Source organism: Schistocerca americana, chromosome 7 (assembly GCF_021461395.2).
Source record: "Schistocerca americana isolate TAMUIC-IGC-003095 chromosome 7, iqSchAmer2.1, whole genome shotgun sequence".
Classification (NCBI taxonomy): Eukaryota; Metazoa; Arthropoda; class Insecta; order Orthoptera; family Acrididae; genus Schistocerca; species Schistocerca americana.
This window is the reverse complement of record NC_060125.1, coordinates 310,682,341-310,705,522: the sequence shown is the minus strand read 5'-3', so window position 1 is coordinate 310,705,522 and position 23,182 is coordinate 310,682,341. Positions and strand designations below refer to the sequence as shown.

Sequence of the window (23,182 nt, the reverse complement as noted above, 5' to 3'; positions counted from 1 at the left end):
CTAATGCTACATGTTGCAATTCAGAGCCCTCTAGGGCTCATGTAAACACGAAGAACGAAGGCGTATAATGTTAAAAACATTTATTTTATTTAAAAAGCTTTAAGAGTTTTCACATAAAAAATTGTAGGGAATACTTTTCAGCATAATCTCGTTAATCGATGTCTCTGTCCATCACCTGTTCTTCAGCTTACTCATACGTTGTGATAACGTAAAAAAAAAAAAAAAAAATGAAGACTTCTGCCTAACAAAAACAATTTTTAGTCCCAAACTTGGAAAATGAACTATTTAAAACATAAATTTAAAGTACAGGTTGGTCAATATGTGAGAACCGTCCATCTAAAACAAAGTCGCTGGATGAAACAAACTCAGCAATCAACTACTATGAGCATTGAGTTGGGTAAAACCTAGCCATTGACAAATTATTTCTCTCAGCTCGGCAAGTGTTTGCCATGAGGCTGAAAATTCTTTCTGGAGCTGCTTTGGAAGTCAGCTGCTTGAAGTCAGCCATTCAAGGCATTACCTCTCACTAAGGACGATGCAGCGGCACTGTAAGATTAATTCCACAGTACCTGGCACCAGTCGGTTTCTTTAAACACTCAACTGGGCCGACATAGCCAAAATCCTTATTTCACTGTGGCCTTGTTTGCGGTAGTAGAAAACAAATATATTCGTAAAATTTTAGCAGTTGGCATATGCGTTCGGTGTTTTTGGTTTCCTTAAGAAAGTAAATCCAGCAGTGCTTGATATAGTATTGGGGAGAATATGGGCAGGTCATCCAGTTCCTTCTACATTTTCTCCTAGTTTTTCTTTAATTTGGTGAAACACATTCTGCTGGCCACATCAATGAAGCCCTCCGAAATTGGTGTTGGTGCTATCTCCACAAAAAGCGATTAACTATCTAATGGAATCCGTAGTTGCCTTAAATTGTCTAGGCAGAACTTTGCAATTGTCTCCAATGTTTCGTTATTCAGCGAATCAAACTTCAGCAGCTTCTGTTGGATTCCGTCAGTTTCAGTAAAATTTTGAACAAAGGAACATCTTTTCAAAAAAAATGGTTCAAATGGCTCTGAGCACTATGGGACTTAACATCTGTGGTCATCAGTTCCCTAGAACTACTTAAACCTAACTAACCTAAGGACATCACACACATCCACGCCCGAGGCAGGATTCGAACCTGCGACCGTAGCAGTCACGTGGTTCCAGACTGAAGCACCTAGAACCGCACGGCCACGCTGGCCGGCAAACATCTTTTCAGCATTGTGTTTAGATGAGTCGGTGACTATGCAATACAATGAAACTTCTTGCAATTGTTTTTTGCATTTGGACACTTAGCGTGGTGTGAGAATATTGTTAACAATCGCTGTAGCTTTGGTCCCGGAGGTAGACTGCTTTGTGACGACTTTGGGTTCAGGACACTTTACGGATAGTTTTACAGTGCAGTCAAGAGAACTGAAGAACTGATGATCTTGACAACTTTATAAGCTGTTAGTTCTGTAGCAGTGACGAGCAATTCTTCCTAGGTATCTTCTTTAATCATGAATGTAGAGATTGGCTTTGATGTCGATGCTACCACGAATCTATTTGTATTATTCTTCATAAAAATGTGATACCTCGCATTTGTCTTACCTCTGTGATTTACCGAAACGAAACCGCTAAAAATTTCACGCAACGCTTCCTGATCCGTCGTTCTTTCTCGACAGAAGACCACTCCTTCGTGTAATCATCTAAAAGTGACACTTTCTCTTTCCATCCTACTTCATGCCCTATATATCCGCAGTAAACACTTCAAACATTGCTATAGTCCGATCCACGGACGATGGCGGTTCGCGCATGTCGAGGCACGGACGGGGATCGTATTGTTGACGATTCCAAGCGACAGTTACATTACTCGCATACGCGTGCTTTCCGCTAGGAAAGCGTGTGTTCTGCAAATTGTCTCTCGCTTGCTTATGCAGAATTTATCACTTACCACCACAGTCAGCGAGGACAACTCACAACAAATGGAATCGAAATTCACTAAACAACTTGCTATGATCACGTTTAATGCTCGCATTAGCTACGGCATCCACAGCAGAGCGAACGCTCATTGGCTGTCGGAGAATACGTGACGTAGGTGCGCAGAACAAGCCTAAACTTGACCGCCATCGTTCGGGACTCCAACTTATAACGTGCACTCGCTGTTTGTGTCACGTTTAGAAACAATCGTCTAATCAGATCGTTATTCAAATGGAAGCTACCTGATTCTCCTGCGTAGCGCTTATTAAATATTTCCAGCCCCCTACTACTGGAGAAGTCTGGTAATTGTTCGAATGATGACGCTAGGTCTAAGGGATAAGGGGCGGGGAACTACTAACTGAGGCGGCATTTACATGTTGCGCTAACAGATAGCGTTACTTCAATTCTTGAACCAAGCTCGTAACACTATTTTGCCAAGTCGGGCCAAATTGGGTCTTGTTGGGACAAAAGGTCCATAACGGTGACAGTCCCGATATATTGGGGCGTGTGGCAATCCTATATTCATCTTTCTTACAAGGAGTGAAACCACTGAGGTATGGCTAAAATGTTCGTTATTTTAATACTGCATTTTAAATGACAATGGAGCTATAGGCCTAGAGGGGTTTTAATGAAATTTCACTTTGTTGTTTCTCCAGTTTGATTTTGAGCCGTTTTTCATCTTTAATGGCAGCAGTTTTCATATCTAACAATAGCTAATAAACACGTGAGAAAATTTGAAAAACATCACAACAATTTCACAACACTCAACCAAGTAATGACATTGTTTATATAGTTTGTTTACGTCTTGAACGAGGGCTCCCTAATAACGTATACGCTGAAGCCCGTAGATGTCGCTGGACTTGGAGCCACGAATGTTTGGTGTCCGGCTGCTGCCAACAATTGCAATCTAACTAAACAGTATCGGTACCATTACGAAATGACTGTCATGCCGTCTAAACAGACTTTATTGTAAATAGTAACAGTAACCACAGGTGTACAAGGGCGCCTATACTTATGGCCAAGGGGCGTGGCTCTCCCCTATTTCTCAAGAAATGAAAAAAATAATGTATTCTGTTGTTTTTCTTTCAAGAAAACGATTTAAACGTCAGTTTTTAACATAGTTGCATCTGAAAATTTGTATGGCCCTTTACAAGTCACCATCCACTACCAAAACATAAAAAATTGACCATATCCCCAGAATATAGCTTCCCCCCCCCTACCCCCCCCCCCTGCAAATTATCATATGAGCGCCCTTGCATGTGTAGTGCCAAAGCTGCTTACCACCACTTAACATGATGAAGTTATGTTGTGAGCATAGTACCCTGAACTTCCTTCCTCTGCTCCCAGCAGCCCACTGAAAACACTGACAGGACGTCGTAAGCAAACTGTAATTGTAGTAATATAATATTTTGACCTTATGCAAAGAAACAACCTTGTGATTTTACAATAAATTGTTTTTGATTGTTGCAGACGGACCGAGAATAACATCACCGAAAGATGAAACAGTTGTGCAAAAAGGAGAAACAATTACCGTTGTGTGCGAAGGAGAAGGTGACTTGAAATGGGAATATCCTGAATACAGCGGATCAAAGGTACAGTGAAAAATAAAGACATCGATAGTACACATCATTATTATGAATGAAGACAACGTATTGGTTGCTTACTTCCAGACCTTGGCCGACTCAAACTGTGCATATATATGTAATTCAGATTGCAAACTCTATATGCTAAAGATGCCCTGGCTCATACATTCGCGTCTGAAAATATGTCGACAATCTATAAGTAATGACATACAGAAGAAGCGCAAGAGAAAAGGTGCTAAATGTATCCTAGTGAAGAAGTTTTCTTTCTCCGTCCTGTGTTTAGGACATTTCGGGAATGGCGAAAAGATGTTTTTCTACGGAGGAAGGTAATCTACAGCGAAACGACGAGAAAGGAGGTGTGCGTGTACAAATGATGTATTGGAACGTTGCAGTTCAACTGTCTGTTCTCCTTCCTCGCTGTCCAAGAGAGCTGCTCAAAAACGAACAACCAGAGTTAACATTTTAATTAGGGTACTAAAGAGGCAATATGTTTAGACAAGTGCTGACGCACCTTCTTGTAGAAATAATAAACAGCCAATCACTGGCAGAATGGAAGGTTTATTTAAACCCCTTACCGCGGTTTCACGTTTATAAAAACGTCTTCAGTGTCTTCAGATACGTTGACCTACATTCGGTGTTTGGACTATTGAGAAGTTCGTGTAACTGCCGCGATGCAGTACTACCGTCCCTTAACTGTTGTTCATTGTTTACTTCCATATTATGAAAACGCTTCCTTTTTCCGCTAGTTTATGCTTTGATTACCGGTATCTGATTTGGGCTAATTTTTGTGTATGCCTCGAGTTCCAGATTAAATACTTTTACAATTTACTGATTGTGTCACTTCTTTTTACTGGCAAGGAAATCTTATTAAACGATTTCTCCTACTTCTGGTCTTCTGTGGGGAGGATTTTGGGAACATAAAAATCTAGTTTCATTAATAGCATAGAATTTATTTTACCTTTACTATGATTAGATTAGATTAGATTAGATTTACTTTCATTCCAATTGATCCGTAGTGAGGAGGTCCTCCTGGATGTGGAACATGTCAGAAAAACAACAATACATGACAAATATTTACAACTAAAACAAATAAACTAATGTACCATTCCACAGGTCCCAAGTGGAATGATCGTCATTTTTAATGAACACTAAGAGTCATTTTACAAATACTATTGCACTGAATTTAAAATAAAAAACGTTTTTTATTTATTTATAAGGTAATAAACATGTAATACAACTACTGTAATACTTATTTACAATGAACACATTACTGCACTGAAATGGTGCAGAAGTTAGATTATACTTACACACACACACACACACACAAATTTTCATTGAACACATTACTGCACTGAAATTGTGCAGAAGTTATGTTGTACTTATATACAAATCAGTTGGTTTTACTAAGAAATTCATCAATGGAGTAGAAGGAGTTGGCCACCAATAAATCCTTTAGGCTTCTCTTAAACTGAATTTCATTGGTTGTTAAGCTTTTTATGGCTGCTGGCAAGTTATTGAAAATGTGTGTTCCTGAATAATGCACACCTTTTTGTACAAGACGAAGTGACTTTAAATTCTTGTGAAGATTATTCTTATTTCTAGTATTGATTCCATGAATTGAGCTGTTGGTTTGAAAAAGTGATATATTTTTAATGACAAATTTCATTAAGGAATAAATATACTGGGAAGCTGTAGTTAGTATCCCTAGTTCCCTAAACAGGCTTCTGCAGGATGTTCTTGAGTTCACACCACATATAATTCTTACTGCACGTTTTTGTGCCCGGAAAACTTTAGCTTGGCTTGATGAATTACCCCAAAAAATAATCCCATAATGTTTTTCTTTGAACATGTAAGTCTCTTCATACAATGTTACGTAGGAGTGTTTCAGTTAATTTTGCCAAGAGCAATGCCCTGCTCTCTGAGAACAATATTGCTCTCTCTCTCTCTCTCTCTGATGTACGTAAACATCTATACTCTGCTAACTACTGTCAAGTGCATGGCAGAGGGTATGTCCCATTAGTTATTAGGCTTTATTCCCATTCCATTCACATATGGAATGTGTGAAGAATGCTTGTTTAACCGCATCTCGTGGATGCTGTAATTAATCTGGGCGAAGCATTGGTGATTGTCATATATTTCTAGAGTCATCATTTAAAGCTGATTTTTGAAACTTTGTAATTAGGCCTAAGTGATCATTCTGCTTCATATCCTGACAAAGCGTTACATTCAGCTATTTGTGTGAGTTGGCTGATTCTGACTGTGACTAATTGATTTTATAGTCATAGGATACCACGTTTTTGCCGGCCGGTGTGGCCGTGCGGCTCTAGGCGCTTCAGTCTGGAACCGCGTGACCGCTACAGTCGCAGGTTCGAATCCTGCCTCGGGAATGGATGTGTGTGATGTCCTTAGGTTAGTTAGGTTTACGTAGTTCTAAGTTCTAGGGGACTGATGACCACAGATGGTAAGTCCCATAGTGCTCAGAGCCATTTGAACCATTTAGCCATACCACATTTTTTTCTTTTTGTGAGGTGCACAGTTTTACATTTCTGAACATTTAAAACAAGTTACCAGTCGTTGCACCACTTTGAAATCTTATTGAGATCTGATGGAATATACTCCATAGAAAAGAAGGAAACAAATAAGAAAAAATTAAAATGGATAAGAAAAATGGAAAAAAAGTTGCTAAACCAGTAAGTTAAGTCTTCTCCCACATTAAAATAATGAAATGGTGGGAAGTCCAGAGTGGAATAACAACCACATTACAAAACAGATATATTGCTACTCACCATGTAGGAGATGCTGAATTGCAGACAGGCACAACAAAAAGACCGCTATACATTTAAGCTTTCAGCCAAAAGGCCTTCTTCTGAAGTAGAAAACACACATTCACAAGAGCACAATTCTCTCTCCCTCCCCCCCTCCTCCCCCCCCCTCTCTCTGTCTGTCTGTCTCTCTCTCTCTCTCTCTCTCTCTCTCTCTCTCTCTCTCTCTCTCTCTCTCTCACACACACACACACACACACACACACATACATGACCACTGTGTCTGGCCACTGTCGCTGGGGACAGTGGTCATGTGTGTTTGAGTTGTGTTAGTGTGAATGCATGTGTGTATTTTTGACTTCAGAAGAAGACCTTTTGGCCAAAAGCTTAAATGTGTAGCAATCTTATTGTTCTGCCTGTTTGCGAGTCAGTGTGTCCTCTGTACGGTGAGTAGCAATCTATCTTTTTCATATTATTGTTAAAGTAATGAAAGGTGATTCTGGAAGCCCTTCAGAGGTAAAGATGTTCTAAACATTTACTTTATTTACCCAGATCAGAGATCAGTCTACACTAGGACCTGAATGTCAAATAACTGAATCTATAGGACTAGAGGAACTAGATCTGAGTAAAATGTTGCAGCCAAGGGTATGGCATAAAATCTGCTATGTGTGGCATATACAGGCTGAAGAAAAAATGCCATGCTTGGTGCATCGCATGCAAGTCCTCATCCAGAATCAACACCAAAGTTTATCTAGAAAAATAATATCAGGTGCCTTTTGAAAACACGTGTGAAAGTGAGGAACTGGGAACACTGACACATCATATTGTGCGTTGGAATGTACAGAGGAACATGTGTCACCCCGCACTACTACGTCAACTGTTGTAACTCACTAAGTAGACTGCTGGAACATCAAACTCACATCCAGCTATGGTTTGAATCATCATCAGGTTCCTTTTGTATTTTTTAGATGTCTGTTCTCTAGTTTTCATCGTTTATAAGCAAGACATCATTTTGTCACATGACAATAGCCTATCCCATGACAGTGGAATCTATTAAACTGCATGCACATGTCTACTAACCATGTAGTGCGCGACCATAACTGGTCATGTCAAGTTCATGCAGGGTGGCATCCTGATGGAGTTCACAAAAGATGTCAATATACTTTTGGTGCTGGGTGCATCCGATAACCAAGCTGCTGCTGCTACTTGTGCGTATGCTGCACAGAAACCACAAAGGCACCATCCCGATAAGAATATTTTTTGGTGTTGGGTGCATGCGATAAACCAAGCTGCTGCTGCTTCTTGTGCATATGCTGCACAGAAACCACAAAGGCACCAGCCCGATAAGAATATTTTTGTTGCCCGGAGCAGCGTCAGGAAACTGGTAATCTACATCCACAAGTAATCGACAGAGGTCATCCAAGAACTAGACATACTCCACAAGCAAAGGATGCAATTCTTGAAACTGTCGGCCAATCACCTCAGCAAAGTACCAGTGATACTGCATGGCAGTTGCAGATATCTCAATGACAGTTTTTTAAGTATTGCGTGATGAAGAACTGCATCCATATCATTATACATTAACTCAACACCACCAACCTGAAGACCATATTGGACGAGTACAGGTTTATGAATGACTTTTGCATCAAGTGGAAGATAATGAACATTTTATAAATAATGTGGTATGGATTGAAGAAACTAGCTTCACTCGTGAAGGTATTTTCAACCTCCACAACACAGAGCAAGGTGGCGCAGTGGTTAAACACTGGATTTGCATTCAGGAGGATGACAGTTCAATCCCGCGTCCGGCCATCCTGATTTAGGTTTTCCATCATTTCCCTAAATCGCTCCAGGCAAATGCCAGGATGGTTCCTTTGAAAGGGCACGGCCGACTTCCTTCCCTGTCCTTCCCTAATCCGATGAGATCGATGGCCTCGCAACTTGGTCTCTTCCCCCAAACAACCCAACCCAACCTTCACAACAGCCATTGTTAGTCAGAAAGCAACCCACATTTCACTCATGGACATAGCTTTTCAGCACACTTTGGCGTGGGAGGAGTGCTTTTGGCCCCTTACCTATCACCGGACAAGTTGAATGCGCTCCTGTATTGAACATATCTGTGCAATACTTTGTCTGAGCATTAGAAAATGTTCCACTTGGTGTTCAGTAACAGCTGTTGTTTCAGCATGAAAGTGTACTGTCACACGTTGGAATGAATGTGTGTTACTATTTAAGTGAAGCATTTACAGGGAAATGGATTGGTCATGCAGACCCAGTGTTTTGGCCTACATGTTCCCCATATCCTAATCCAATAGATTTTTGTTTGTGGTGACACTTAAAGAAACAAGTTTACAGTAATCCACTCACGGATGTACAAAACCTAATCTTCAGTAATGACAGAAGCTGGTATGTTGCATAGGGTCCAGCGAAGTATGATCCAGCGGGTGGGGAAGTGTTTGAAAATCAAAGGTGATTGCTTTAAACACCTTCTCTAAAGTGAATGTTGCCCGTACATGTATGTACCATATCTGTGAATCTGTGAATATAAGTGTGGGTATCAAACATACAGAATGAAATTAGTGTAGCCTACCTATTGTGTTTTTTGTACCTCATTGGATACAGATGGTGTTACTATATATCCACTGTTATTTTCTATTGACTTTATTTCTGTCATGGATGAAACAAAGTGGTCATTTCTGTCTGACAGAAGTTCGTATTATGTCTTGATGTTTAAACCTACATCTACATCTACATGGATACTCTGCAAAACACATTTAAGCGCCTGGAAGAGGGTTCATCGAACTACCTTCACAATTCTCTATTATTCCAATCTTGTATAGCGTGCAGAAAGAATGAACACCTATAACTTTCTGTACGAGCTCTGATTTCTATTATTTTATTGTGGTGATCATTCGTCCCTATGTAGGTTGGTGTCAACAAAATATTTTCACATTCGGAGGAGAAAGTTGGTGATTGGAATTTCATGAGAAGATTCCGTCACAACGAAAAACACCTTTCTTTTAATGATTTCCAGCCCAAATCCTTTATCATTTCTGTGACACTCTCTCCCATATTTTGCGACAGTACAAAACATGCTGCCTTTCTTTGATTGTAGATTGTATTTTATTGATCCTGTTGTCTACATAGCAGCTTATGCATAAGACATTGGACAAGTCAAGTTATAAATATACAGGCTGAAAGTCATTTCAAGGCATACATATTTAAGCTTACAATAATACACTTTACACGTAAGTATTTATATAACACATTTCATAAATATAAATATTCTTCAATGGAGTAGAAGCAGTGATGCTGTAAATATGACTTTAGAGATTTTCCAAATGTATTGACCTCAGTGATAGCTTTTATGTTTTCAGGAAGTTTGTTATAAAGCTTAACTCCCATGTGAAAAGTACCTTTTTGGCACAGTGCTGTGCTGATTTGAGTCATATGTAAGTTTCTGTTTTGTCTGGTAAAGTGCTCATGTATATCACAGTTTTTTTGTAGTCTCTGGTCCTTGCCTATTACATTTAATTTAAAGAACAAAAGGGTTTCCATAATGTATACTCATGGTAATGGGGGAATACCAGATTTCTTAAACAGGGGTTTACAAGAGTCTCTAGGCTTGCACCGAAACAAGATTCTAATGGCCTTTTTTTGTAGTTTAAAAGTGCTTTTAGCTATTTTAGAGTTTCCCCAGAAGGTGACCCCATATCTAAGACGAGAATGAAAGTACGCATGATATGCATTCAATACTGTTTTCTCACTAGAGCATGATTTTAATGAGCAAAGAAGATAACATGTTTTGCTCAGTTCTGCATTGAGATATTCAATATGCTTATTCCATCTGATGTTACTCTGCAGCCAAAGTCCTAAGAATTTGGTTTCAGTACTGTTACCAACTGGTTCGTCATTGATAGAGACTGATGGGATAAACATGTCCTTATTAGGAACATTGTGGAATTTTAGAGCAACGGTTTTCTTACTGTTTATTACAAGCTGATTACTCTGTGCCCAGCTGCTAAGTTGTTTCGTGACCGTGTTTACTGTCTGCTGTAACTGTTCATCGTCGTCTCCTTTTAGTAGAATCGTGGTGTCATCTGCAAATATGATTGATTTGTGTGCATCAATATTTAAGCTTAGATCATTTATGTACAGAAGAAACAGAAGGGATCCCAATACGGATCCTTGGGGTACACCACATTTTATTTGTTTATAGTCAGATAAGTGATTAGATACAGTTTTAGTTCAATATTTGTGTGCTTGATGCATACTGCCTGCATACGATTTGTCAGGAAGGACCTGATCCACTTGTTGGACAGACCTCGAATACCATATCTTTCTAGCTTTGATAGCAGAATTTTATGGTCCACCAGGTTAAAAGCTTTTGACAAGCCAATAAAGACTCCTATTGTTTCCTGTTTTTTGTCCATCAGGTTTAGGATGGAATTGATGCACTCATAGACAGCAGTTGTCGTTGACCTCTTATTTCTGAATCCATGTTGTTCATTACATAGGATGCTGTTTTTATTTATAAATTTCATAAGTTTCTCATACATAACTTTTTCCAGTACTTTAGAGATGCAGGAGGAAATTGTGATGGGTCTGTAGTTATTTACATTGTCTTTATCCCCTTTTTTATATACAGGAATAACTTTTGATGTTTTTAACACATCAGGGAAAGTGGCCTGAAGTGAGCAGTCGCATAAATGTGTGAGTACTTCAATTAGGTTTGATGCGCTCTTCTTTAACATTGAACTTTTTTGATGTACTCCATCAGTCCTATCTGGTAAGGATCGCACACTGCACAGCAGTATTCTAAAAGAGGATGGACAAGTGTAGTGTAGGCAGTCTCCTTAGTAGGTAAATGTAATACTAACAAAAAGAAATGCACAAGACACCACATTGTGTAGGTGTAAATTGGATACAACTTGATGCTTTAACTGAAAGGAAATGTTTGGCATGAATGTGACTCAAACATCAGTGAGTCAGCATATCCGTTCCCAATGGCATTACCTCGTTTCATTGAGCTGATGGGATAGCTCCAGCACAGCGGTGAGTTCATGCTACCTGTTCTTGATCACACTGCAGGCAGTTACAGCATTGCCAGATCATCATTTTTTAAATCACATTTCTGTTAAACTGATTGGTGGCATGTGTGTTTTGCTGGATACGCTTTTGTCTTGAATTGGGATGAGGAATCACATGGCGACATCCAAGTGTGACATTTTTTCTTCAATCTGTACAATGGTGTGCAATTTTTTTACCTTAAGGTGCAGCAGCAGAATATAAAAACTTATGTCTTCAAAGCAACTAAACCCAATGTGGTGGACTGGCGGGTATGACATATGACAAACAATTCTTACAAGGAAGAAAAGTAATGAACAAAATGTAGCAGTAGATCTTAGAAAGAAAATGAATCTTACAGCTTTGTTTAAATAAATCAGTTTAGCATTTGAGGTCTTGCAATTGGAGTTTGGTTGTAGCATCTTCATATGACCTCTTAGAAACAGCATTATTCGAAATAGCTTTTCTCAAAGGATAATTCAACAATCCATGAGTGGACTTCCACGATGGGTCAAAATCACAGGGCGTTTCTGCAGGTATCTGTAATGGATCGGGCCTGCCGATCTGAATCCATTTGGTTCCCACTAATGTGCAGGCCCTGCCCATTGGATCTGTTATCACCAATCTGCCTGCAGGCCGGATCTGTTTGTGTATGACATAATACAGTGGATTTTTGTGGTTTATCCTTGGACCCAGGACTGCAGTGCTCCTCAACAGGCTAGAGCCCATGGCTGATGTATTTCAGGAATTGCGACTGTTTCACTGCAAGCACATTGTGCAGTGTGGCGTTTTATAGACATTTTATTTGTTCTAGTACATTTTGGCACTTCAAAAGTAGTTTATATGTTAGAATGTATGGATGATAAGGAGAAGAAAATTATCAGTTGCTGGCGGTTCATACACTATGTACTCATATTTTTCTCAAAAGAAGGATCGCACAATACCTGTAAAATAATAGATATAACACAATGGGTAATAACCGACAATAATAAATATAGTAGAACCAACATTTTATTGGCAGTCACCTATAGTGTTAGTTTACACAGTTCTTCCCCTCCTTCTACACTTCTTTCAAGAGGCCTATTTTTTTTTTTACTGAGGTTACTTCTGAAATCAGTGAAGGTATTTTAAATCCTCTTTTGTGATTCCAAGGAAATGCATATTTTTGTCATCAAATGTACTCATTTTATTGAAATAAAATAACATCAATAATCTTAATAAAACACATATACCATTTGGCTTGCTTTCTCTATCTAGAAAGAGTTCATTACAAAAAATGTTGATGTTAGTACTTACGATTTTTGCTCACATAAGGAAACACTACCTGCTCGCAATTTATTATAGATATTTGCTTTAACTTACCCTTGAGATCTCAAAATTTGACAGGAAAAAATCCTAAAACCTGTCTGGAAATCAGGGAAATACCAGAGAATTTCACTTGGGGAGACTTCTAGCAACCCTGGTTCTACACACCAATACCAGATTTTTGAGTTGTGCAGTGAACTCTCCCTGCATCTATTCTTCATTCCCCTGATGCTCCTAGCCTCAACATTTGATAGTTAAGGTCCTCCTTTACATCCTACCAGCACAGATTCTCGATGTCACACCTAGCAGCCTACTATCCAGTTTCTACCACACTCCCAGAGGCAGCACCAGTATCTTCCCCACCCCTAATCCGCTGCCTCACCTCTCAGTCTCTTCTGTTCCAGTACTACCCACACCTGCTGAGATCGCTGCTCACCTCATATGCAATCACAGTTGAACCTTAGCGTGCGAAGATGACAGTGAGCATGTGTATGTATGTGAGCTACACACATGTGAATGTGTGTGTGTGTGTGTGTGTGTGTGTGTTCATTGTGCCTCTCTGCTTGCTACTCAACCAGCACCTCCTGAAATGGATAGAGTAGCTATCTATCCATTTCATATTGTTGTAATATGATATTTACTTAATGTCACAACTTTACAAATGACCAGTGGAAGCCATAGTGCATTTTGACACAGAAATCACAATACTGCTGTGGAAGGAGGAATTGCAGATGCACTTAGTTTTAGTGTTCCCATATTGCAGAAGCTTCAAATCTACATAAATTGAAATGTATTTTGCTAACACAAAATCTTAGTGAATTGATGTTAAGTAGACAAGCTATGACCATTTTACAGGGTGTCCCACATACATCCAGTATGCCTCATGTGCTGGTTAATAATCTCTAATTGAATTGCTCGTGAAGTGGCAACACTGTCTCGAAAGTTGGTTACACTGCATTTTATTGGAAAGTTAAGTGTCATGCTTCACCTGCTGTGAGAAGCTCACATAGCTGAGTTGTTGCAGAAATGTTAAGTTTTTACAGAAATGGAGCAGTTTGCATTAGAGCAGCAAATTGATATTGTGGAGTGATATGTAAAGAGAGGCTTTATCAAAAAATGTTTCAAGTATCCTGGTAGTAAACTCCCCAGAGCCAGCAGTAAAATATCAATACAAGAAATGGAGGGCTGTAGGATCTGTTCAAAATGTGCAGAGGAATGGGCAACTGACATTGAGGACCCCTGAAATTACAGAAAGAATTTGCGTGGACATTATAAGAAGTCCCTAAAAGTTGGTAAAGAGGTTATCACAGCAGGTTGGCGTATCTCGTACATCATATCATCATGCACTAAAAGATGTGAGTGTGGTGCACGAGCTGAAATTTAAATTTGAGGATTAGTGAAAAAGAGTTCACTATTGTAACTGGCTGCTAACATCAACTGCTAACAGTTACTAGGACCCTTGTTTTACTTCATGTCAGATAAGGCCCAGGTTCATTGGTCAGGTTATGTAATCTTCCAGAATTGCATACACTGGTCGCAGAACAACCCATGAGGAACCCCTCTGCTTAGAGAAGATAGCTGTCGGGTATACTGTTTATGGTGTGCACATTGTTATTGTTGTTGTGGTCTTCAGTCCTGAGACTGGTTTGATACAGCTCTCCATGCTAATCTATCCTGTGCAAGCCCCTTCATCTCCCAGTACCTACTGCAACCTACATCCTTCTGAATCTGCTTAGTGTATTCATCTCTTGGTCTCCCTCTACAATTTTTACCCTCCACGCTGCCCTCCAATGCTAAATTTGTTATCCCTTGATGCCTCAGGACATGTCCTACCAACCAATCCCTTCTTCTAGTCAAGTTGTGCCACAAACTTCTCTTCTCCCCAATCCGATTCAATACCTCCTCATTAGTTATGTGATCTAACCATCTAATCTTCAGCATTCTTCTGTAGCACCACATTTCGAAAGCTTCTATTCTCTTCTTGTCTAAACTATTTATTGTCCATGTTTCACTTCCATACATGGCTACACTCCATACAAATACTTTCAGAACGACTTCCTGACACTTAAATCTATAGTCGATGTTAACAAATTTCTCTTCTTCGGAAACACTTTCCTTGCCATTGCCAGTCTACATTTTATATCCTCTCTACTTCGACCATCATCAGTTATTTTGCTCCCCAAATAGCAAAACTCCTTTACTACTTTAAGTGTCTCATTTCGTAATCTAATTCCTTCAGCATCACCCGACTTAATTACATCTACATCTACATCTACATTTATACTCCGCAAGCCACCCAACCGTGTGTGTCTACATTCCATTATCCTCGTTTTGCTTTTGTTGATGTTCATCTTATATCCTCCTTTCAAGACACTGTCCATTCCGTTCAACTGCTCTTCTAAGTCCTTTGCTGTCTCTGACAGAATTACAATGTCATCGGCGAACCTCAAAGTTTTTATATCCTCTCCATGGACTTTAATACCTACTCTGAATATTTCTTTTGTTTCCTTTACTGCTTGCTCAATATACAGATTCAATAACATCGGGGATAGGCTACAACCCTGTCTCACTCCCTTCCCAACCACTGCTTCCCTTTCATGCCCCTCGACTCTTGTAACTGCCATCTGGTTTCTGTACAAATTGTAAATAGCCTTGCGCTCCCTGTATTTTACCCCTGCCACCTTTAGAATTTGAAAGAGAGTATTCCAGTCAACATTGTCAAAAGCTTTCTCTAAGTCTACAAATGCTAGAAATGTAGGTTTGCCTTTCCTTAATATATTTTCTAAGATACGTCGTAGGGTCAGTATTGCCTCACGTGTTCCTATATTTCTACGGAATCTAAACTGATCATTGCCGAGGTCGGCTTCTACCAGTTTTTCCATTCGTCTATAAAGAATTCCCATTAGTATTTAGCAGCTGTGACCTATTAAACTGATAGTTCGGTAATTTTCACATCTGTCAACAACTGCTTTCTTTGGGAATGGAATTGTTATATTCTTCTTGAAGTCTGAGGGTATTTCGCCTGTCTCACACATCTTGCTCACCAGATGGTACAGTTTTGTCAGGACTGGCTCTCCCAAGGCCGTCAGCAGTTCTAATGGAATGTTGTCTACTCCCGGGGCCTTGTTTTGACTCAGGCCTTTCAGTGCTCTGTCAAACTCTTCACGCAGTATTGTATCTCCCATTTCATCTTCATCTACATCCTCTTCCATTTCCATAATATTGTCCTCAAGTACATCGCCCTTGTATAGACCCTCTATGTACTCCTTCCACCTTTCTGCTTTCCCCTCTTAGCTTAGAACTGGGTTTCCATCTGAGCTCTTGATATTCATACAAGTGGCTCTCTTTTCTCCAAAGGTCTCTTTAATTTTCCTGTAGGCTGTATCTATCTTACCCCTAGAGAGATAAGCCTCTACATCCTGACATTTGTCCTCTAGCCATGCCTGCTTAGCCATTTTGCACTTCCTGTCGATCTCATTTTTGAGACGTTTGTATTCCTTTTTGCCTGCTTCATTTACTGCATTTTTATATTTTCTCCTTTCATCAATTAAATTCAATATTTCTTCTGTTACCCAAGGATTTCTACTAGCCATCATCTTTTTACCTACTTGATCCTCTGCTGCCTTCACCACTTCATCCCTCAGAGCTACCCATTCGTCTTCTACTGTATTTCTTTCCCCCATTCTTGTCAATTGTTCCCTTATGCTGTCTCTGAAACTCTGTACAACCTCTGGTTTAGTCAGTTTATCCAGGTCCCATCTCCTTAAATTCCCACCTTTTTGCAATTTCTTCAGTTTTAATCTACAGTTCATAACCAATAGATTGTGGTCAGAGTCCACATCTGCCCCTGGAAATGTCCTACAATTTAAGACCTGGTTCCTAAATCTCTGTCTTACCATTATATAATCTATCTGATACCTTTTAATATCTCCAGAATTCTTCCATGTATACAACCTTCTTTTATGATTCTCGAACCAAGTGTTAGCTATGATTAAGTTATGCTGTGTGCAAAATTCTAACAGAAGGCTTCCTCTTTCATTTCTGCGCCCCAATCCATATTCACCTACTATGTTTCCTTCCCTCCCTCTTCCTACTGTCAAATTCCAGTCACCCATGACTATTAAATTTTCGTCTCCCTTCACTACCTGAATAATTTCTTTTATCTCATCATACATTTCTTCAATTTCTTCGTCATCTGCAAAGCTAGTTTATTGGCCCCATATTTTTTAATTACACCTTAAACCATGCTAGATATCTAGAGAACTATGAATGTATATTCACACAGTTAACAGATGCAGAGAAGCTATCTGCAGTGCTCCAATAAGATGGAGCAACTGCTTGCACTTCCATCCAAAATATGGCCCACTTCACCAATGTGTTTCCTGAAGACAGACTAGTCAGTGGAGACCTCTGGCCCTCAAAGTCACCAGATTTATCATAATGTGATTTTAATTTATGGGGTACACTAAACAGCAAATTGAATGCTGAGAATCCTAGTGCAGTAGACAATCTTAAATGGAACATTACTAGAGAAATTAAAAATACCATGCCTGCAGAATTACAGCATGTTGCAGGGTACATCATCACACGAAATCAGTGATGCCTGGGAGCTCATGGCCACTACTTCCAACATTTCCTATAGACATGTAACTACATGTTTTTTAACATTACTAGTATCTATTCTTTTTAGTTAGTTCATTGTTACTTGAATCTGGGGCATGAGGTATAGCAGTTTTATGTGGGACACTCTGTAGAATGACCAGTAAAAATGCGTGGAACAAAGATTAAAAATTCAGGGATAATGACCATGATGTGATGTGCCATTAAGTCTAGAACAACAAAACATAGTGTCTACTAGTGATTCATTATGCGTACAGTGGTGTTATTATTTTTACTTACCTCAGTTCAGTTATCAAAACTGTAAGACTTTCTGAGTAATAGAACCTATTAAATTGTCCTCAACAATGAGTGTTCATCAGAGATAAAAGTTAGGAGTGCCCAAGAAAAGTTTGATAGGACTGCTCTTGTTCTCCATACACATGAATGAATTGACAGATAGGGTGAGCAGCAATCTGTGACTGTAGAATTTCTATTTGGTGTAACGAAAGGCAGATTACTCCAAATGTGGAAAATATAAGTTAATGTAAGAGAGTAGGAAAAACAGTCCTGTGATACTTAAATGCAGCATTAACAGTGTGCTGCTTGACACAGTCACCTCAGTTAAGTACAGAGTGTCCAGGAGGTAGGTATGAATATCAAAGTGCTATAGAAAATACGAAATGTATTGAAAATGTATTTTTTACATTAAATAACTTCTCCCATTTATGTATGAAAAATTATTTCCTCTATATGAATACCCGAGGCCATGTGGCTGTGAGCATTGCATTAATTGAAGTTCTCGATGATGCGTTCACAAACACCTGATGGGGCACCATTAATAACTCTTTTAATTTCTTCCTTCAGTTGGTGTATTGTTTGTGGTTTGTTCATGTACACTTTTGATTTCACAAATCCCTGCAGAAAAAAGTCACAAGGCGTAAGGTTGCTTGATCTGGTAGGCCATTCCTGGCTGCCACGTGAAGAGATAATTTTTTGAGGGAACTTGTCATTCAGTAGAACTATCATTTCACAGGATGTGTGATGTGTGGGGAACCATATTGTTGAAAACAAAAATCATCATTTTCACAATAAGAGGGTAAAAACTAATCACAAAGCATGTTTTGGTAACAGTTGCTGACCAAATAGATGGCAGCTCCCTCATTTTTAAAAAAGTACGGGTTGATCACTCCCCTGCCCAGAACTCACACTACACAGTCATGTGTTGAGGATGCGTCTCATCTCCCACAGTCACTCACAGGTTTTTGGTACCCCAAATTCTGCAGTTCTGATTATTGATGTACCCACTGATGTGGAAGTGCACCTCACCTGAGAAAATTGTTCTTTTTGTGAAGTTCTTGTTCTCCGCCTGTCAAACCGAGACCCATTGAGCAAATTGATGTCTCTTTCCATAGTCTGCAGGCTTCAGCTCTTGTGTAAGTTGAACCTTGTACACATGCATTTTTGGATCTTTTGAAAAGATATCATACAGTGAACTTGGTGATAAATTCAGTTGTTGAGCTCATCGGTGAACTGATTTTCTGGGGCTTACGGCCACTTTGTCATTCATGACATTGTGTTTGAACAGCAATGTTTTCTTAACTTTTGAAACAAAACTGGTGGTCTCAAACTTCTGGATCAACTTCCAAATGGATGATTCGGTTGGAGCAGCATTACATCCGAGTGTCACACGCAATTCACAAATGGTTGCTGTGAGACTTTCACTGGTTTTGCAACAACTTTATATCACTTGGATATGCTGCTTAATTGTCATCTGCCCCATGACAAAAATAAACATTAAAAAAACGTTCACAACATAAAAGCTGTCAGGCTACTGATGGGAAGGATCACAGATAACAAACATGAAAAAACCACAGCTGCTAACCATCGTATGAGAAAATGTCACAAAATTCAAATTAATCCTTACTTCCTGGACACCCGGTATCTAGGTATAATGTTTCTAAGCAATATAAAATGGAACAAACTCATGAGGTCAGTTTTATGGAGGACGAGTGGTCAACTTTTGTTACTGAGACAAATTTAAGAATATGTAGCTATATACACACATAAAAAAAAAAAAAAAAAAATTCGTATCACCTCGGATCCCAGAACTCCTGAAGATAGATGTTGATTGTGGGTATTGTATCACAGACACAGTCCCCCTTTGACTAAACCCACCCAACGATGTAAACAACCATGCATGAGCAGCACCTATTAGACAGAGGGGATCCGACAGCCAATCAGTTCCAGTCATTCCACCAGGGAGGAGGTATACAGCTCGTGTTGTCTGTAGTGCAGCCATGCCTAGATGGTCAATACTGCAGTTCGATCGCATCCACATTGTTACTTTGTGGCAGGAAGGGCTCTCAACAATGGAAGTGTCCAGGCGTCTCGGAGTGAACCAAAGTGATGTTGTTCGGACATGGAGGAGATACAGGGAGACAGGAACTGTCGATGACATGCCTCACTCAGGCTGCCCAAGGGCTACTACTGCAGTGGATGACCTCTACCTATGGATTATGACTCAGAGGAACACTGACAGCAAGGCCACCATTTTGAATAATGCTTTTCGTGCAGCCACAGGATGTCGTGTTACTACTCAAATTGTGTGCAATAGGCTGCAAGATGCGCAACTTTTCTTTAGATGTCCATGGCGAGGTCCAACTTTGCAACCAGAACACCATGCAGCATGGTACAGAAGGGCCCAACAACATCTACATCTACATTTATACTCCGCAAGCCACCCAATGGTGTGTGGCGGAGGACAGTTTATGTGCCACTGTCATTACCTCCCTTTCCTGTTCCAGTCGCGTATAGTTCGCGGGAAGAACGACTGCGGGAAAGCCTCAACGCATGCTCGAATCTCTCTAATTTTACATTCGTGATCTCCTAGGGAGGTATAAGTAGGGGGAAGCAATATATTCAATACCTCTTCCAGAAACGTACCCTCTCAGAACCTGGACAGCAAGCTACACCGCGATGCAGAGCGCCTCTCTTGCAGAGTCTGCCACTTGAGTTTGCTAAACATCTCCGTAATGCTATCACGCTTACCAAATAACCCTGTGACGAAACGTTCCGCTCTTCTTTGGATCTTCTCTATCTCCTCCGTCAACCTGACCTGGTACAGATCGCACACTGATGAGCAGTACTCAAGTATAGGTCGAATGAGTGTTGTGCAAGCCACCTCCTTTGTTGATGGACTACATTTTTAAGGACTCTCCCAATGAATCTCAACCTGGCACCCGCCTTACCAACAATTAATTTTACATGATCATTCCACTTCAAATCATTCCGTACTCATACTCCCAGATATTTTACAGAAGTAACTGCTACCAGTGTTTGTTCTGCTATCATATAATCATACAATAAAGGATTCTTCTTTCTATGTATTCGCAATACATTACATTTGTCTATGTTAAGGGTCAGTTGCCACTCCCTGCACCAAGTGCCTATCCACTGCAGATCTTCCTGCATTTTGCTGCAATTTTCTAATGCTGCAACTTCTCTGTATACTACAGCATCATCCATGAAAAGCCGCATGGAACTTCCAACACTATCTACTAGGTCATTTATATATATCGTGAAAAGAAATGGTCCCATAACACTCCCCTGTGGCATGCCAGAGGTTACTTTAACATAGACGTCTCTCCATTGAGAACAACATACTGTGTTCTATTTGCTAAAAACTCTTCAATCCAGCCACACAGCTGGTCTGATATTCCATAAACTCTAGCTTTGTTTATCAGGCGACAGTGCGGAACTGTATCGAACACCTTCCGGAAGTCAAGGAAAATGACATCTACCTGGGAGCCTGTATCTAATATTTTCTGGGTCTCATGAAGAAATAAAGTGAGTTGGGTCTCACACGATCGCTGTTTCTGGAATCCATGTTGATTCTGACAGAGTAGATTCTGGGTTTCCAGAAATGACATGATACAAGAACAAAAAACATGTTCTAAAATTCTACAACAGATTGATGTCAGAGATATAGGCCTATAGTTTTGCACATTTGCTCGACGACCCTTCTTGAAAACTGGGACTACCTGTACATCAGATCGATGTCAGAGATATAGGCCTATAGTTTTGCACATCTGCTCGATGACCCTTCTTGAAAACTGGGACTACCTGTGCTCTTTTCCAATCATTTGGAACCTTTCATTCCTCTAAAGACTTGCGGTACACGGCTGTTAGAAGGGGGGCAAGTTCTTTCGTGTACTCTGTGTAGAATCAAATTGGTATCCCATCAGGTCCAGGGGACTTTCCTCTGTTGAGTGACTTCAGTTGCTTTTCTATTCCTTGGACACTTATTTTGATGTCAGCTATTTTTTCGTTCATGCGGTGATTTAGAGAAGGAACTGCAGTGCAGTCTTCCTCTGTGAAACAGCTTTGGAAAACGGTGTTTAGTATTTCAGCTTTACGTGTGCCATTGTCTGTTTCAATGCCATCATCATCCCAGAGTGTCTGGATATGCTGTTTCGATCCACTTACTGATTTAATGTAAGACCAGAACTTCCTAGGATTTTCTGTCAAGTCAGTACAAAGTATTTTACTTTTGAATTCACTGAACGCTTCACGCATAGCCCTTCTTACACTAACTTTGACATCGATTAGCTTCTGTTTGTCTGAGAGGTTTTGGCTGTGTTTAAACTTGCAGTGAAGCTCTCTTTGCTTTCGTAGTAGTTTTCTAACTTTGTTGTTGAACCACGGTAACTTTGTTGTTGAACCACGGTGGGTTTTTCCCATCCCTCACAGTTTTACTCGGCACGTACCTGTCTAAAACGCATTTTACGATTGTCTTGAACTTTTTCCATGAACACTCAACATTGTCAGTGTTGGAACAGAAATTTTTGTTTTGATCTGTTAGGTAGTCTGAAATCTGCCTCCTATTACTCTTGCTAAACAGATAAACCTTCCTCCCTTTTTTTATAATCCTATTTACTTCCATATTGAGGGATGCTGCAACGGCCTTATGATCACTGATTCCCTGTTCTGTGCTTACAGAGTCGAAAAGCTCGGGTCTGTTTGTTATCAATAGGTCCAAGATGTTATCTCCACGAGTCGGTTCTCTGTTTAATTGCTCGAGGTAATTTTCAGAATGTTGGCATCACAATCTCTTCACTGATGAGTGTCCCATATGCCTTCAACCAAATAATTGTCAGAGACGTGTTTGGAAGCAACCTTATCAGACTGAACGCCTTAAACACACTATCCAGCGAGTGCAGCGAGGTGGAGGTTCCCTGCTGTTTTGGGGTGGCATTATGTTGGATTGATGTACGCTGCTGGTGGTCATGGAAGGTGCCATAACAGCTGTTTGATACAAGAATGCCATCCGCCGACCAATAGTGCAACCATATCGACAGCATATTGGCGGGGCATTCGTCTTCATGGACACCAATTCCACCCCCATCATGCACATCTTGTGAATGACTTCCTTAAGGATAAAATACTGCTCGACTAGAGTGGCCAGCATGTTCTCCAGACATGAACCCTGTCGAAAATGTCTGGGTTAGATTGAAAAGGGCTGTTTATGGACGACGTGACCCACCAACCTCTCTAAGGGATCTACGCCGAATCACCATTGTGGAGTGGGACAATCTGGACCACAGTACCTTGATGAACTTGTACATACTATGACATGACAAATATTGGTATGCATCAATGCAAGGCGATGTGCTACTGAGTATTAGTGGTACCAGTGTGTACAGCAATCTGGACCACCACCTCTGAAGGTCTTGCTGTATGGTGGTACAACATGCAATGTGTGTTTTTCATGAGTAATAAAAAGGCGGAGATGATGTTATGTTGATTTCTATTCCAATTTTCTGTACAGGTTCTGGAACTCTTGGAACCAAGGTGATGCAAAACTGTTTTGAT

The 23,182-nt window shown here is 40.0% G+C and overlaps 1 protein-coding gene across 3 annotated transcripts in view; it reads left to right on the top strand.

The window, feature by feature from the left end:
* Positions 1-23,182, top strand: part of LOC124622090 (mast/stem cell growth factor receptor kita-like) — a 299,069-nt gene that overhangs the window by 29,147 nt on the left and 246,740 nt on the right. For all 3 annotated transcript variants that reach the window (XM_047147668.1, XM_047147669.1, XM_047147667.1), the window contains exon 2: positions 3,466-3,587. In XM_047147668.1, coding sequence (XP_047003624.1) covers positions 3,466-3,587 — 122 coding nt within the window. The remainder of the gene's footprint in view (positions 1-3,465; positions 3,588-23,182) is intronic.